Source organism: Somniosus microcephalus, chromosome 10, assembly GCF_052327205.1.
Source record: "Somniosus microcephalus isolate GS21.2 chromosome 10, FLI_Smic_1.0, whole genome shotgun sequence".
NCBI classification, from domain to species: domain Eukaryota; kingdom Metazoa; phylum Chordata; class Chondrichthyes; order Squaliformes; family Somniosidae; genus Somniosus; species Somniosus microcephalus.
Genome location: NC_140996.1, coordinates 153,690,039 through 153,707,325, shown reverse-complemented (window position 1 = coordinate 153,707,325; position 17,287 = coordinate 153,690,039). Strand labels below are relative to the sequence as shown.

The 17,287-nt window shown below is 42.3% G+C and overlaps 1 protein-coding gene across 1 annotated transcript in view; it reads right to left on the bottom strand.

Moving 5' to 3' along the window:
- Window positions 1-17,287, bottom strand: part of mrps9 (mitochondrial ribosomal protein S9) — a 152,129-nt gene that overhangs the window by 16,927 nt on the left and 117,915 nt on the right. The window contains exons 7-8 of the mRNA XM_085998976.1: window positions 10,152-10,227; window positions 2,678-2,846 (exon numbers count right to left, since the gene is read on the bottom strand). Coding sequence (XP_085855102.1) covers window positions 2,678-2,846; window positions 10,152-10,227 — 245 coding nt within the window. The remainder of the gene's footprint in view (window positions 1-2,677; window positions 2,847-10,151; window positions 10,228-17,287) is intronic.

The following is a 17,287-nucleotide window of genomic DNA, read 5'->3' as shown; positions in this document are numbered from 1 at the left end:
GCACGCACGGTTACACTTGCTTGATCCATCGAGAAGTGTATGCAATTGTGCGCCTTGGCAAAAAGGGCATTGGTTACCTGCGTGATGCAAGTCTGTGCGGTCGACTGGGAGATGCCGCTGATGTCTGTTGATGATCCCTGGAAGGACTCTGAAGCAAAAAAATTGAGTGCGGTGGTGACTTTTGACAGCCACTGGTAAGGGGTGCCCACACACTCCTCTGGGCTCCAGGTGTTGGTGCAGCATTGTGCAGATGTCACCGACTACCTCTCGTGAAAGTCTCAGCTTCCTTTGGCACTGCTGCTCAGTCATGTTGAGGAAGCTCCTCCTCGGCCTGTAAACCCTGTGTTGAGGGTATCTCCTGCGGCGACGTGCATCCATGCGCTGACGCCTTCTGACCTGTGCAGCATCAGGTGGGTGAGGAGGAGGTTGGCGTTCCTGTTGTTGCTGCTGTTGTGCCTGGCTCTGCTGCTGTCACGGCTGCTCGTCCTCCGAATCTGAGGACCAGGATGAAAGGAAATAAATGGTTCCCAAGCTGCTGGTAGATATCTCAGTTGAGGAAGCGCTCAGTCAATGTGGGGAGAGGGTGTTCCCAGGAGGCCACAATAGAGATGGATCTCAGCTTCACCACTTCCAAAATCAGTAGACCTGCAAAAAGTTTTCCAAGACCTGAAAAAACAAAGTTCTGTCACCTGCAACTGATCCTTGTTGAGAGCTCCGTTTTTATGCTGGAGCTGCAGCTGTCAAGAAGGCAGCCACTTGTAAACCCGGCACAATTAGCTGGCGTGGTTTGGGAACGGTGTGGAACACGCTGAAAATGTGGTAAAATTTAAAAGGGTAGGCAAAATAAGATTACACAGGCAGTTAACAACCAGTTAACTGCCTTAAGGGCCTATCCCGCCGCTTGGTGATGGGACCGAACGGGAGTCTGCAAGCTTGCCTTTGGCAAAGTTGCACGGAGGCGAGTTGACAGCGGGATCAGTACCCAACGGCATTTTTAGCCATTTTACCACCTGACCCGCCTCCAAACCTGCCCCGAGTGCCCGCAAAATCTAGCCCCAAGTCTTCTGGTCTCGAAGGAATAAAGATCAGCCAAGATCTAACTGAATGGCGGAACAGGCTTGAGGGGCTGAACGGCCTACTCTTGTTCCTATGTTACTCCCTATGTTCCTATGAACTAGAGTCTTTGAAGTATATGTCCATGAATTACTTTTTGAAGTGTAGTCACTGTTATGCAGGCAAACACAGCAGTCAATTTGTGCACAGGAAGGTCTGACAAACAGTAAGAAAGATAAATAACTGGTTAATCTGTTTTTGGTGGTGTTGGTTGAGGGAAAAACATTGCCCTGAAAACTGGGCGATCTCCCTGCTCCTCTTCAAATAGTTCCACATGATCTTTTACATCGAACTAAGCAGGCAGATGGGCCTTCAGTTTAATGTCTCATCCAAAAGAAGTCTGGAAAAGCTGAAGGAATGAAGACTTAATGCTGTCTGTGGTCTTGACTCTGCCAATACTGAACATAATGCCAGTGCAACAGAGGTGCCCTGGGCCAAACCTTATGTAGTTGCTGGAACTAGAAAAAGAAGAAGCCATAACATTTAGGAACTACAGCACTCTTCAAAATGACCATGTTATGTAGAACACAGAACTGTACAAATCTGTGATCTAAATTTTCTACAAGGATAAAATGTAATAGATCTTTAGTGTTAGGGGTTCACCTCTATGACTCTCCTCAGGGGCTTATACTTGGTTTCCGTGAGCACTGGGAGCTTGGACGTGTCTGCCTCTGTGGTTATAACTGCCACTATAATGTGTACCAAATTTGGTATTCCGTGCGCTGCAAGGACAAAATCTGCCGTGATGTTTATATTGTACATGCTGTACACATCAGCAGTCAGTCATACTCAAGCTGATGTGCATGCCTTCTAGTAATGCAGCTGTGACCTGAAACCAATAAATGCAGTTATCATTTATTCAGTTTTCATCACATTGCAAAGTTGTGAGATTTCAAGCAGTCTGGTTTAATTTACATTACTGAGGAGTCCAGAATCTGTGAGCCATATGTATAACTGGAATATATAACATGGCAAACTCTATGTACGAGATGAGGCATGTCATATAAACAGCTGGAAGTCAGCCAAATTCCTTTCTTGCACAATCTTTCTTCCATTAGTTGCCGTCTGTTAACTTAACTTCAGTAAAATTCACATCCCCAAAGTATGTAATATTATAAGTAACACACACATTTCAAAGCTGGTTTCTGCTTAGCTGAAGAACATAGTTCTACTGAGATATAGTTTTTTTGGTAAGATGCCAGTAACTGAGAACACCAGAATGGCATTTACAGTTACATAATTCCGCATTTTTGTTAAAATAATTATGTAGAAAACTCCTAAATATCACAAAAAGATTTGAAGAACAAAGAATTTGCAATATATTTCCTCTAAAGCTAGCTTTCTCTATTAACGGCCAATGGAACAGATCTTGAACATGTGAACTGTGTACAAAAATGAAACAAAGAGATGGAGGGTCTAACCATGCAACAGAGCAATGGCATAGCAATGAGACTTCAGAAGGCCAGAGTGTGAGCACCACACTAGTGAAAAGGAACCTGAACATATACTTTACTGAATAAACAGAATTGAATGCCATGACTCCATGGTAGATTTTTTTTTTTACCTTCCCCTTTACTGAAAGCTACTCCATTCTCATCAAACTGTAAAGGTTCAATTATTTGTTTCTTCGACTGATCCTCCATCTTTCTGCGAAATTTCAACACATATTCTTCCTCAATACTGCAGTATGGCAAGGTCAGCATACGCTCCAGTAACTGAAGAAAGTGAACGTACTGTTTAAAGCATAAAAGGAAAGACTAATGTTACTTTAATAGAGGTCAGCTATTTATTAAACAGGACAATCAACAATTAAACACATTATCTTCTGCACAGTCCTACACTTAATATGTCATACATTAGTCCCAGCGGTTCCAAAATTGGGACTGGGTTGTGAATAGATCAGACTTGGGTTGGGAGAATGGTTTGAACAATTTGCATTAATATTCAGTAGAACCAATTTTCTAGCAAGACAATAATGAAGTACTCACTAAGCAGGCTTTGATTACTCACCATGACTGGAATAGAAGCTGCATACTAGTTGAAAACCATCTCCTTCCATAGAGAATTGAGACTCTCAAATCACAGCTGATGGATAGAAATTGTGTGGGATGTGGATAGAGATTGGTGGTTTGGCACCGGCTATTGTGTATCTACAATTCATCTGGGAGGGATGTCAGCACATCTTTGGACTTCAACAATTATAAGGATATTAATTAAGTTAGAATTCTCACTGGGTTGTGCACAACATTTAAAAAGTCTACGAACTCCTGTGCTAAAGTAAAACCTTACTGCTTTTAAAATGTTTTCATCACATGAAACAAAAAAAAATCTCTAAAAAGGTAACCTTCTGTGTTATACATGTTCCTCGACCTGGTGGAAAGGATAGTTCAGCCTGCAGATCAATCTAGGGATATCATACCTAGGTGAACCTACTGGAGGCATAGTTTGCCAGAAAAGTACAAGTCCTTCTTTTCTTGTGTCACTATCAAGCAATTGTTGTTTAGTTATATATTTTTTAAACTAGAAGTTGCAAACTTATTAACTAGAAGCCAAAATGATAATTTACATACTTCAGACAGGTAGCTCTTTGTAACAAATAAAATTCAAACTCTATTGTTCTGTCATTAATTTGTAATTAGAGATATTGGCAATTTTACATGGCAATAGATTCTGTGACTACAGTTATTCATAAGAAACAAGGAACACAGACGCATGCAAAACATATAATCAACTGCACAGCAGTAAACATTTAATTATTTTTAAAAAAAACAGCCATTCCCTCCAGACCAACAATCTACAAGCAATGCCTTGAATGGTTGGAGAAGTGACAGCAAAGGAAGAGAAAAAGACTGTGCTTAATTCTTCATTAGCCTCCTTGTTAGGCAAGTGTAAAAATGGAATTATCCTAATTACAGGCCAAAGGTCTATTTATGTAGCATTTTTCAGCTGTTTGATTAACCAGTGTACACATATCTTATACCAAGCAAGAACTGTCTGTAAACATTCCATTCAAGTAGTAACAAATGTTAAACACTTCCATACTACAGTAAAGGCATCATATACATGCAAGCTTTTGTTATTTTGTCTTCAGATTTTACATTTGGTTTGTCCCAGAATAAAAGTCGAAAGGGGTCAGAATCTAGAAGAGTTTTTACACAATTAAATTTCAGTTGGATTTATACAATCCATTTGTTGAGGTTAGAGTTTTGATTAGGCAGAAAGGAAATGACCTGAATTCAAATCAATTTCAATTTTATTTAAACCAGTTTTAGTTAGGATAAATCAAATTGCAGGCCATCCAATTAAAATAGATGAAAACAGGAATTCAACTAAATGAACATTTTCTAAAGTGTGCTTTATTTATACTCGAGTTTCAATTTTATTTTAAGTGATCGTGTATAGCATTCTCTAAATGAGGATCGTGTAAACATATCACAATGCCTTTTGTGTAGAGATGAGCCAATAATTTCTTTAATATAACTTTGAGAGTGCACGCATACATATGACAATGGGTGGACTTCAAATTTAGGGTTCTTCTCCCCATAAGCATTTTTAAAAACACTGTCCACCTATGATAAGAAATTGCAAATATTCTAAATAAATAATTCACCAAAAAGTCTGGAGTTTTGGCAGCAACTCTGTCCTCTCTTACCGTTTACTCAGGCTGAACCAGATTGCATGCAGCCTCGTGTTCTTTTCAACCTGGACTCGAGCTTCAACCTCCCTAATTCATTATCTATGCTTTTACCTCCAGACCCGGATTCCCCAATGCCTGCCTTGCTAGCCTCCCGAACTCCACCCTCCACAAATTCCTACTTGAACAAAATTCTGTTCCCCACATCCTGTCCTGTTCACCCATCAGACCCATACATTGGCCACTTGTTCTTCAACATACTGAATTTTAAATTTCAGTCCGCATGTACAAATACTTTCACACCCTCTCCTCTCCCAACTTTCTGCAGACTTATGTCTTATTCTGTTACCCTATATCCTCAGATTCTGGTCACCTATGTATTCCACCTCCCTCCATTTTACATTGGGTGTCAGAGATTTCAGGCATCTCGGCTCTACGCCTTGGAACTCTGTCCCAAAACCCTTCCACTTTATTATTTCTTTCCTTTAAATAAAAAATACAAATAGTGAAAATAAATGGCTCTCTACATTTTTGGACACCTTTTCTAACACTTCCACTGCTGCTTGCCATCAGTTTTTTCTCTCCGTGAAGCTCCTTTGGTTTTTTTTCTATGATAAGGGCTGACATGAATCTTGTCATTCATGTGGAAATGACTTATGAAATGATACTGAGCGGCCTGCTGGTGGCGCTGTCCAGGGAGAGTATAAATACTCGGGCATGGGCCCAGCTTGCTCAGGACATTCTTTAACAGGAACTAGTGAAGGACACAACTAGGTCTCCATGTTGAACAACAGTTGATTAAAGCCTTGTTTAATACTTAGACCAAGTGCCTAGTAGTTTTCTTACATCAAGGGCGCTATATAAATGCAAGTTGTTATAAATATACAGTTGCGTGCAGCCTAGAGTATACCAGGTCAAGACTCCTAGCTAGAAATGCATTTCTATGAAGTATTGAATGGGTCCATTGGTGATCTGGATCAGTCTGTAGGTAGCACCATAAGTTGAGCAGGAATCAATTTAATTTGCAGTCCTAAATCTTATCCTCATGTTTTTCCATTAATAGTTCAGTTCCAGCTAAGGCTGAACCTTTTTTCTGGCTTCCACCCCGCCCCCCCACTAATTTTCTCCTCAGTTCCCCTCTCCCCCACCACAAAGACATTGCCTGTTGTTGGGTTACAATTCCTTGGGCGACAGTAACCATCCAGTACTTTACCAGAATGCAAATTCTTTATGCATTAATCTGAAGAGCAAATGTCAGTAAGTTATTCAACAGTTAAGGCACATGGGATTGGGGGCAAGGTACTGACTTGGATAAAGAACTGGTTGGCAGACAGGAAGCAAAAAGTTGGAATAAATGGCTCTTTTTCCGAGTGGCAGGCAGTGACTAGTGGGGTACTGCAGGGATTGGTCCTAGGACCCCAGCTATTCACAATATATATATAAATGATCTAGATGAGGGAACTAGATGTAATATCTCCAAGTTTGCAGACGACACAAAGCTGGGTGGGCGTGCGGTGAGGAGGATGCCGAGAAATTCCAGTATGATTTGGACAGGTTGGGTGATTGGGCAGAAGCATGGCAGATGCAGTATAGTGTGGATAAATGCGAGGTTATCCACTTTCATGGCAAAAACAGGAAGGCAGATTATCTGAATGGCAATAGATTAGGAGAAAGGGAAGTACAATGAGACCTGGGTGTCCTTGTGCACCAGTCGCTGAAGGTAAGCATGCAGGTGCAGCAGGCGGTTAAGAAGGCAAATGTATGTTGGCCTTCGTAGCGAGAAGGTTCGAGTACAAGAACAAGGATGTCTTGCTGCAGTTGTACAGGGCCTTGATGAGACCACACCTTGAGTATTGTGTGCACTTTTGGTCGCCTTATCTGAGGAAGGATGTTCTTGCCATGGAGGGAGTGCAGCGAAGATTCACCAGACTGATACCTGGGATGGGAAGAATGACGTATGAGGAGAGATTGGGTCGACTGGGCTTATACTCGCTGGAGTTTAGATGAATGAGAGGGGATCTCATTGAAACTTATAAAATTCTAACAGGACTGGACAGACTGGATGCAGGAAGGATGTTCCCGATGGTCAGGGAGTCCAGAACCAGGGGTCACAGTCTAAGGATAAGGGGTAAGCCATTTAGGACAGAGATGAGGAGGAATTTCTTCACCCAGAGAGTGGTGAACCTGTGGAATTTTCTACCACAGAAGGCAGTGGAAGCCAATTCATTAAATATATTCAAGAAGGAGTTGGATATATTTCTTAGGGCTAAAGGGATCAAGGGATATGGGGAGAAGGCAGGGACAGGGTACTGAATTTGGATGATCAGCCATGATCTCATTGAATGGCGGAGCAGGCTTGAGGGGCCGAATGGCCTACTCCTGCTCCTATCTTCTATGTATGTTTCTATGTATGTAACCATGCATGTCATCACAGCTGAATTCACGAAACGTTCACTCGCAAGAATCTCCAAGCAAGGGCACTGATAGTGCATAGGAGCAAAAGTTCTGGCTTCCGGTAGTTCTGAGGGCAATTTTCCACCCAAAGAGCTGTACTGGATGAGAGCAACTAACTCAGTACAGACAAGATTTTCCTGTTCTGTCTAGTTCAATACCACATTGTGTGACATATTTACCCATTAAGGCATCGAAGCAGCAGTTAGACTGGCTGGAGTCATACCTAGCACAAAGGAAGATGGCTGTGGTTGTTGGAGGTTAATCATCTCAGCCCCAGGACAGCGCTGCAGGAGTTCCTCAGGGCAGTGTCCTAGGCCCAACCATCTTCAGCTGCTTCATACAAGATTCTGAGGGGGATTGACAGGGTAGATGCAGTGAGGTTGTTTCCCCTGGCTGGAATGTCTAGAACTAGGGGGCATAGTCTCAGGATAAGGGGTCGGCCATTTAAGACTGAGATGAGGAGAAATTTCTTCACTCAGAGGGTTGTGAATCTTTGGAATTCTCTGCTCCAGAGAGCTGTGCATGCTGAGTCTTTGAGTATATTCAAGACTGAGATAGATAGATTTTTGGACTCTAGGGGAATCAAGGGATGTGGAGATCAGGCGGGAAAGTGGAGTTGAGGTCGATGATCAGCCATGATCTTATTGAATGGCGGAGCAGGCTCGTGGGGCCGTATGGCCTACTCCTGCTCTTATTTCTTATGTTCTTATGTTCATCAATGGCCTTTCCTCCATCACAAGGTCAGAAGAGAGGAGATTTGCTGATGACTGTACAGTGTTCAGTTCCATTCGCAACTCCTCAGATAATGAAGCAGCCTATGCTCGCATGCAGCAAGACCTGGACAACATTCAGACTTGGGCTGAGAAGTGGCAAGTAACATTCGCGCCACACAATTGCCAGGCAATGACTATCACAGAATCACAGAAACCCCACAGTGCAGATAGAGGCCATTTCGGCCCATCGAGCCTGCACCGACACATATCCCACCCGATCCCCGTAACCCCACGTATTTAATCCCCCTAACACTAAGGGTCAATTTATCATAGCCAATCAACCTAACCCGCACATCTTTGGACTGTGGGAGGAAACCGGAGCACCCGGAGAAAACCCACGCAAACACGGGGAGAATGTGCAAACTCCACACAGACAGTCACCCGAGGCCGGATTCGAACCCGGGTCCCTGGCGCTGTGAGGCAACAGTGCTAACCACTATGCCACCGTGCTCTCCAACAAGCAAGAGTCCAACCATCACCACTTGACATTCAACAGCATTACTATCGCCGAATCCCCTACCATCAACATCCTGGGGGTCACCATTGACCAGAAACTTAACTGGACCAGCCACATAAATACTGTGGCGACAAGAGCACGTCAGAGGCTGGGTATTCTGCGGCAAATGTCTCACCTCCCGACTCTCCAAAGCCTTTCCACCATTTACAAGGTACAAGTAAGGAGTGAGATGGAATACTCTCCACTTGCCTGGATGAGTGCAGCTTGACACCATCCAGGACAAAGCAACCTGCTTGACTGGCACCCCATCCACCACCTTAAACATTCACTCCCTCCACCACCGGCGCACCGTGCCTGCTGTGTGTACCATCCACAAGATGCACTGCAGCAACTCGACAAGATTTCTTCTACAGCACCTCCCAAACCTGTGACCTCTACCACCTAGAAGGACAAGGGCAGCAGCCGCATGGGAATACCATCACCTCCAAGTTCCCCTCCAACTCACACACTATCCTGACTTGGAAATATATCGCTGTTCCTTCATCATTGCTGGGTCAAAATCCTGGAACTCCCTCCCTAACAGCGCTGTGGGAGTACCTTCACTGCACGGACTGCAGCGGTTCAAGGTGGTGGCTCACCACCATCTTCTCAAGGGCTATTAGGGATGGCCAATAAATACTGGCCTTGCCTGCGATGCCCGAATCCCAGGAATGAATATATTTTAAAAATCCAAAAAAATATGAATGAAAATGTAAATAATCTCAGTGGGCATTAATTATTTGTACATTCAATCAACTATTGTGTTGTGAATTGTTCACTATGGCACTTTAGACATCAATTATTATGTAAGAAAATTAATCGTTAGCGATCATCAACAACTGCCATTTTCACACAAATACAGAGTACCTGAGGGGATTAATGCTCTATGTAACTACATTATATAAAAATATATATTATCGTAACACTATATTTTTATGAGAGAAAAGTTAAGCAAAAGTGTGTCTCTTGTTCTCTTGTGAAAGATAAGACAATTATGGATAGGTTCAATGATGCCCTTTTTTTTTTTTAAACTGTCTAAACCCAATTCCTGTCTTCAATTTGGAGTCTGAAGCTTTGAATATTTTTAGTCTTTGGCTGGAGGCGAAATTGCTGTTTCAGGGTCCGATTCCAACAAGAGTTCAAGTTAATCTTCTAGCAAAGTTCAATGCAAACTGCTAGTATTGTGGCTTTATTCAACATTACACAAACCCACTTTGCCACATAGTTCTATTGCTCTGAAATTAAGCCTTTGAAAAAGGAATTAAATAGCCTCATTTATGAATTAGATTATGATCAGCATACAAGTCTATAAATGCTCTAAGTAAACATTTGAGACCCTGGATCGTTTCATCAGCTGAAAGTAATTAAGAGAATCAGAAAGCTCAAAAGCACGCATATAACTTCAGTCTAAATGAATGGTGGGTAGGATTCTTCCCAGGTTGTCAAAAGTGGGTGCATTCCATTCATTTTCTTTAAATTCCTTTCCCCTCACAAATTTATACTGGTTGCTAAAGGTAGCGTCCAATTGGACTTTCATAATTTGTACATTTTAAAATTACAAGTTCTCAACTTTAGAAACAGCCTAGAAGAAAATCATATCACATTTTTTGCAATTCTGCTTCATACTGCAAAGGCCAACATTTTTAAAGTAATATATCACCTACAAAAGACTATTACTCACATCATGGTCAGAAATGTGTTCAACCAGCATCTCTTCCAGTTCTTCCTTTATCAACCATCTGCTTCCAACTAAATTTCTATTGGAAAGAAAGAAAATCCAGTGATTCTACCTAATTCAGTGAAATCTAAAATTTGACCTAAAAACAATTTTGCTCACGTTTGCAATTACATTTTTCTATGTGAGAACATTGATATTAATGGGTCCGTTGTCTGTATATGTGATCTCAATTCAAGATATTAAAGGGAAGGGATTATTCCAGTTCCATTGTTAGATAAAAAATATGTAGTTTAATCTACTCATTGAGGAAGTGAAGTACTACTTAGATAGGCGTACTCAATTAACTGTGACAAGAAAACTGAGATGATAATTTTTTAAATACCTATAGCACACATATTGATCAATTGATTTAAAAAGTAGTGACATGTTTCAGAGACTGGTAGGCAGGATTTTACATTAATAAAAAAATTGTAGCTACTTGACAGCGGGAACATTAGCATTTTTAATTTAAAGAGTTTATCAGTGTGAATTAAATACATCACAGAATAGTACAACACAGAAGGAAGCCATTTGGCCCATCGAGTCTGGGTCGGCTCTTTTGAAGTGCAATCCAGTTAGTCTCACTCCCCCGCTCTTTCCCCATATCCCAGCAATTTTTTCTCCTTCAAGTATTTATACAATTCCCTTTTGAAGGCTACTACTGAATCTGTATCCACTGAAGAAATCGCAAAGTCTCCGTTTGAAGAATGGAATCAATCGAGAATATTTTTGTGGACTTTATGGGCTGAGGGTGTTTTCCCTGTGTAGATGCGTGAGGGACTGGTTTGTTAAAACTCCAGAGAACGCATGTCAGTCATCCAGAATGTATGGGTTCGCCCGACAGTCCTGGAAAAAGGAAGGGGGCCATTGAACTTGAACTTATTAGAAAGCCACTCTAATATGCAAAAGCGCTTCTCACCTCCATCTCAGAAGAGAAGCAGAACAATGAACCCACTAGCCTCAGCCAGCCGAAGAGGAGCCAGTTTTTCCCAACACAAAGACCGAAAAATATGTCCCAGACTTAGGGCCATTAATCCAATCACGGAATACTCATGGGTCCGATGATGACCCATCACTGATTAAGCACCGGAGTGCTTAGAAACAAAAGGATTTTAAAGATTGGTGGGAAAGATAGGGGTAGCCAGACTCCTATAAAGATAGATCCTTTTCCACCATTCTTTCTCTCTCTCGCCCTCGCTCCACCAAGATCGACCTAACAAGAAGTACCAGAGGAAGAAGCCGCTGAGCGGAGCGATCGAGACCGACTGTGTGTGGTGGTAAGCATAGTCTCAAGTGTCCCAAGCCATTAGCCAGATATCCCAGGCAAGCTGGGTAAGGTGAAAGAGGCTCAGGGTTTTTCACATAAGTGAAGTTTTTGGGCTATTCTGGGGTGGGAGCTTCGTTTGGTTCAGCCAGGCGAAGGTGTTTATGCGACTGGGTAATTCGTTGGTAGGGGTGGAATTAGAGTCCACCATAGCAACAAGGGAATTACTGCTTGTTATAGTCCCCAGTCGTGTACTGTATGTAAGTTGTTTGTAACCTGGATTTTATTCTCCACAGGGACAGTGATTTTGTTTAGTAGTGCATGTTTTAGCCAGTGTATGTTAGACCAAATAAATATAAGTTTGATTTTTCACCGAAGCATTCCTGCCCATGACTTATTCCATTTACACTCTGAATAATAATTCCCGGGTATAGAACTTTCGTAAGGCGGGGGCGATTCGAACCGTCCGTCTAGCAATTGGGCTAGGATCAAAAACCACTTACACCACCGCCCTATCAGGCAAAGCATTCCAAATCCTAACCACTCGTTGCGTAAAAACGTTTTTCCTCATGTCGCCTCTGGTTCTTTTGCTAATCACCTTAAATCTGTGCCCCCTCGTTATCGACCCATCAGCCATTCGATACAGTTTCTCTTTATTTACTCTATCTAAATCCTTCATGATTTTAAACACCTCTATCAAATCTCCTCTTAGCCTTCTCTGCTCCAGTATACTCTCATTGGATCAGTAAGATATCGAATAGTAAAATGTACAAATTTAACAAAAAAGTGTAATTTGAAATGATACACAAGGTTCAGTGTGATCTACTGTGACAGACGAACAAGTGGTGGTGATGTTGCTGCAGTCACTGATGTACAGCCAGTCAGCATTTTAATTTTGGAAGGACTGTGTTAGTTGGAACTTGTTGCTAGGCTCATTCTCACTCAGTTTCCCCTTCACTCAATTCCTCCAATACTACTCATGCCTTTTGATGTCCCCTTCCAATGTGCCAGCATTAGATAATTCTGTTCCTTCCTGGTTCTGTTCTTAGTGACAATGATTTGGGAAATTTCACAGCCTTCCTTTTCCTCTGAAACCAGTCTACTCTCATTATAAAAAATACATTTCTGTTCCCAAGTGTAAGGGAGTCTAGGGTATCCCCATATGAAAACAGTGTTCCTGCTATGTCTTGCTAGAATAATAAACAACAGTGATACTTAATACAGAGGCACATCATACCCCAAAACAAAAATAGCATCATGAACAAACAACAAAAAATAATTTACTCTCAACTCTTGGGATTAATCAGCAGAAAGGTTTGGGGGGTAGGGTGGCAGGGGGTGGCTGGTGGCAGGAATGAATAACATCACAAGCGCATGACAGTTTGGAAATTGGACCATGTTAGCCGATTGCAATAGAAACATAGAAGATAGGAGCAGCAGTAGGCCATTCGGCCCCTCGAGCCTGCTCCGCCATTCAATGCGATCACGGCTGATCATCCAAATTCAGTACCCGGTCCCTGCTTTCTCCCCATACCCCTTGATCCCTTTGGCCTTAAGAAATATATCCAACTCCTTCTTGAATATATTTAATGAACTGGCCTCCACCGCCTTCTGTGGTAGAGAGTTCCACAGGTTCACCACTCTCTGGGTGAAGAAATTCCTCCTCATTTCTGTCCTCAATGGCCTACCCTTTATCCTTAGACTGTGTCCCCTGGTTCTGGACTCCCTGACCATCGGGAACATCCTTCCTGCATCTAGTCTGTCCAGTCCTGTCAGAATTTTATAAGTTTCAATGAGATCACCTCTCATTCTTTTAAACTCCAGCGAGTACAAGCCCAATCGACCCAATCTCTCCTCAGACGGGGAAATTAAAAACCAGAGCGTGTCAGGAAGGGGCAGAAGGTATGGAGTAAAAGGTAAAGTAATAAAAAGGGCAAAAGCAGGAACTAAGTGTCACAAAACATATTTGAAAGTTCTCTATCTGAATGCACGTAGCATTCGTAACAAAATAGACGAGATAACTACATATGGGTATGATCTTGTGGCCATTACAGAAACATGGCTGCAGGGTGACAATGCCTGGGAATTAAACATACCAGGTTATTTAACGATCAGGAAGGACAGGCAGGAAGGAAGGGGAGGTGGGGTGGCTATGTTAATAAAGGAAGGAATCACTGTAATACAGAGAAATGATATTGGGTCAAAAGATCAGGATAATGAAACAGTTTGGGTGGAGATAAGAAATAATAAGGAGAAAAAAACACTAGTGGGCGTAGTCTATAGGCCTCCGAACAGTTGCAACTCTGTTGGACGGAGTATCAATCAGGAAATAGTTGAGGCTTGTAATAAGGGAACATCTATAATTATGGGGGATTTTAACTATCATATTAATTGGACAAATCAAATTGGGCAGGGCTGCCTTGAGGATGAGTTCATTGAGTGTATTAGGGATGGGTTTCTTGAGCAGTATGTAACTGAACCGACCAGGGGGCAAGCAACCTTAGATCTGGTCCTGTGTAACGAGACAGGATTAATTAAAAATGTCCTAGTAAAGGATCCCCTTGGAATGAGTGACCATAACATGGTTGAATTCCATATTCAATTAGAGGGTGAGAAGGTTGGATCTCAAACAAGCGTGCTAAGCTTGAATAAAGGAGACTATGAAGGTATGAGAGCGGAATTGAGCAAAGTGGATTGGGAAAATAGATTAAAGGGTAAGACGATACATGATCAGTGGTGTACATTTACGGAGTTATTTTACAACTTCCAAAAATATATTCCACTGAGAAGAAAAGGGTGTAAAAGAAAAGACAGCCATCCGTGGCTAAGTAAAGAAATTAAGGATAGTATTCGACTAAAAACAAGGGCATATAAGGTAGCCAAATCTAGTGGGAGGATAGAGGATTGGGAAAACTTTAAAAGACAGCAAAAAATAACAAAAAGATTGATTAAGAAAGGGAAGATAGATTATGAAAGTAAATTAGCAAAAAATATAAAAACAGACAGTAAGAGTTTTTATAGTTATATAAAAATAAAAAGGGTGGCTAAAGTAAATGTTGGTCCCTTAGAGGATGAGACCGGGAAATTAATGGTGGGAAATATGGAGATGGCAAAAACACTGAATGAATATTTTGTATCAGTCTTTACAGTAGAGGACACTAAGAATATCCCAACACTGGACAAATAGGGGGCTTTGGGGGGGAGGAGCTAAACACGATCAAAATCACTAAGGAAGTGGTACTCGGTAAAATAATGGGACTCAAGGCAGATAAATCACCTGGACCGGATGGCTTACATCCTAGGGTCTTGAGGAAGTGGCGGTAGGGATTGTGGATGCATTGGTAATAATTTTCCAAAACTCCCTGGACTCGGCAAAGGTCCCGGCAGACTGGAAAACTGCTAATGTAACACCCTTATTTAAAAAGGGCAGTAGACAGAAGGCTGGAAACTATAGACCGGTTAGCCTAACATCTGTGGTAGGTAAAATTTTGGAGTCCATTATTAAGGAGACAGTAACAGGACATTTGGATAATCATAATTTAATAGGACAAAGTCAGCATGGTTTTATGAAGGGGAAGTCATGTTTGACAAATTTGCTGGAGTTCTTTGAGGAAGTAACATATAGGGTGGATAAAGGGGAACCAGTGGATGTAGTGTATTTAGACTTCCAAAAGGCATTTGACAAGGTGCCACACAAAAGATTATTGCTTCAGATAAAAAATCACGGGATTGGGGGTAATATTCTGGCATGGATAGAGGATTGGCTATCTAACAGAAAACAGAGAGTTGGGATAAATGGTTCATTCTCAGACTGGCAATCAGTAACTAGTGGTGTTCCGCAGGGGTCAGTGCTGGGTCCCCAACTCTTTACAATCTATATTAACGATTTGGAGAAGGGGACCGAGTGTAACATATCAAAGTTTGCAGATGATACTAAGATGGGAGGGAAAGTAGTGAGTGAGGAGGACATAAAAAACCTGCAAGGGGACATAGACAGGCTAAGTAAGTGGGCAGAGATTTGGCAGATGGAATACAATACTGGAAAGTGTGAGGTTATGCACTTTGGCAAGAAAAATCGTAGAGCAAGTTATTATCTTAATGGCAAGAAACTGGAAAGTACTGAAGTACAAAGGGATCTGGGGGTCCTGGTGCACGAAACTCAAAAGGTTAGTATGCAGGTGCAGCAAGTGATTACGAAGGCCAATGGAATGTTGGCTTTCATTGCTAGGGGGACAGAATATAAAAATAGGGAGGTATTGCTTCAGTTGTATAAGGTATTGGTGAGACCGCACCTTGAATACTGCATACAGTTTTGGTGTCCATACTTAAGAAAAGACATACTTGCTCTCGAGTCAGTACAAAGAAGGTTCACTCGGTTAATCCCGGGGATGAGGGGATGGACATATGAGGAGAGTTTGAGTAGATTCTTATGTTCTTATGTCATTCCTGCCATCCCAGGTATCAGCCTGGTGAATCTTCGCTGAACTCCTTCCCTGGCAAGAACATCCTTCCTCAGATAAGGCGACTAAAACTGCACACAATACTCAAGGTGTGGTCTCGCCAAGGCCCTGTACAACTGCAGCAAGACATCCTTGTTCCTGTACTCAAACCCTCTCGCTACGAAGGACAACATACCATTTGCCTTCTTAACCGCCTGCTGCACCTGCATGCTTACCTTCAGCGACTGGTGCACAAGGACACCCAGGTCTCGTTGCACTTCCCCTTCTCCCAATCTATTGCCATTTAGGTAATAATCTGCCTTCCTGTTTTTGCCACCAAAGTGGACAACCTCACATTTATCCACGTTATATTGCATCTGCCATGTTTCTGCCCAATCACCCAACATGTCCAAATCATCCTGGAGTTTCTCGACATCCTCCTCACAGCACACACGCCCACCCAGCTTTGTGTCGTCTGCAAATTTGGAGATATTGCATCTAGTTCCCTTGTCCAGATCATTTATATATATTGGCCCAGAAATTCGGGTCTCCACGGGTGAGTACGCGCTGGGTACTCACCCGTAAGCCCGATGGAAGTGCCGGTTACGTGCATGCACTGCGCATGCGCAGGAAACCGGCACTTCCGTTCCTCTGAATGAAGGGGTTCAGAAGTCGAACGCGTGCGCGGGGGAGTCTGCGCGTGCGCTTTGAACTTTGAACTTACCCTCATGGAAAAACCTGTAAAAAAAAACCTAAGTTTTTAGAATTTAGAAATTTAAAAAGCAGGCGTAAGGCCTGCTTTTTACAAGTGGTCAATTAATTAAAATTAAAACATTTTTTCCACAGGTTTATTATTTTTAAATACGTTAAACCAAGGCAAGTTTATTTTTAGCCCCGTTAGAATATAAAATGATTTTTTTCAAAAATTTAAATTATTGTTTAAAATAGTTATTTAATGTAATTTATAGTTTATTTTTAAAATTTGATGTTTTATAAAAATTTATTTGAAGGGTTACTGCTATTTTGGGGCCGTAGTATTTATAAGTCTTGACAGCTCTTCCTGTCAAGACTTATGAATGGGCATTTCCCTGCTCCGATTGGCTGCCCATGGCCCACGTGATCCCAGGGGACGCATCGAACTAACTGCGCCCCTGGGACACGCAAGCACTGCGCGCTGGCAGCTGGGCCAGGCCCTGGATTGGAATTTCACGGGGCCCTACAGCTGAACTGCCAGCGCGCAAGGTAAGTGCAGGTCGGGGGCTTGCACCCGCGGGAAGCCTCCGACCCGAATTTCTGGGCCTTTGTGAATAGCTGGGGTCCAAGGACCGATCCCTGCGGTACCCCACTAGTCACTGCCTGCCATTCGGAAAAAGACCCGTTTATTCCAACTCTTTGCT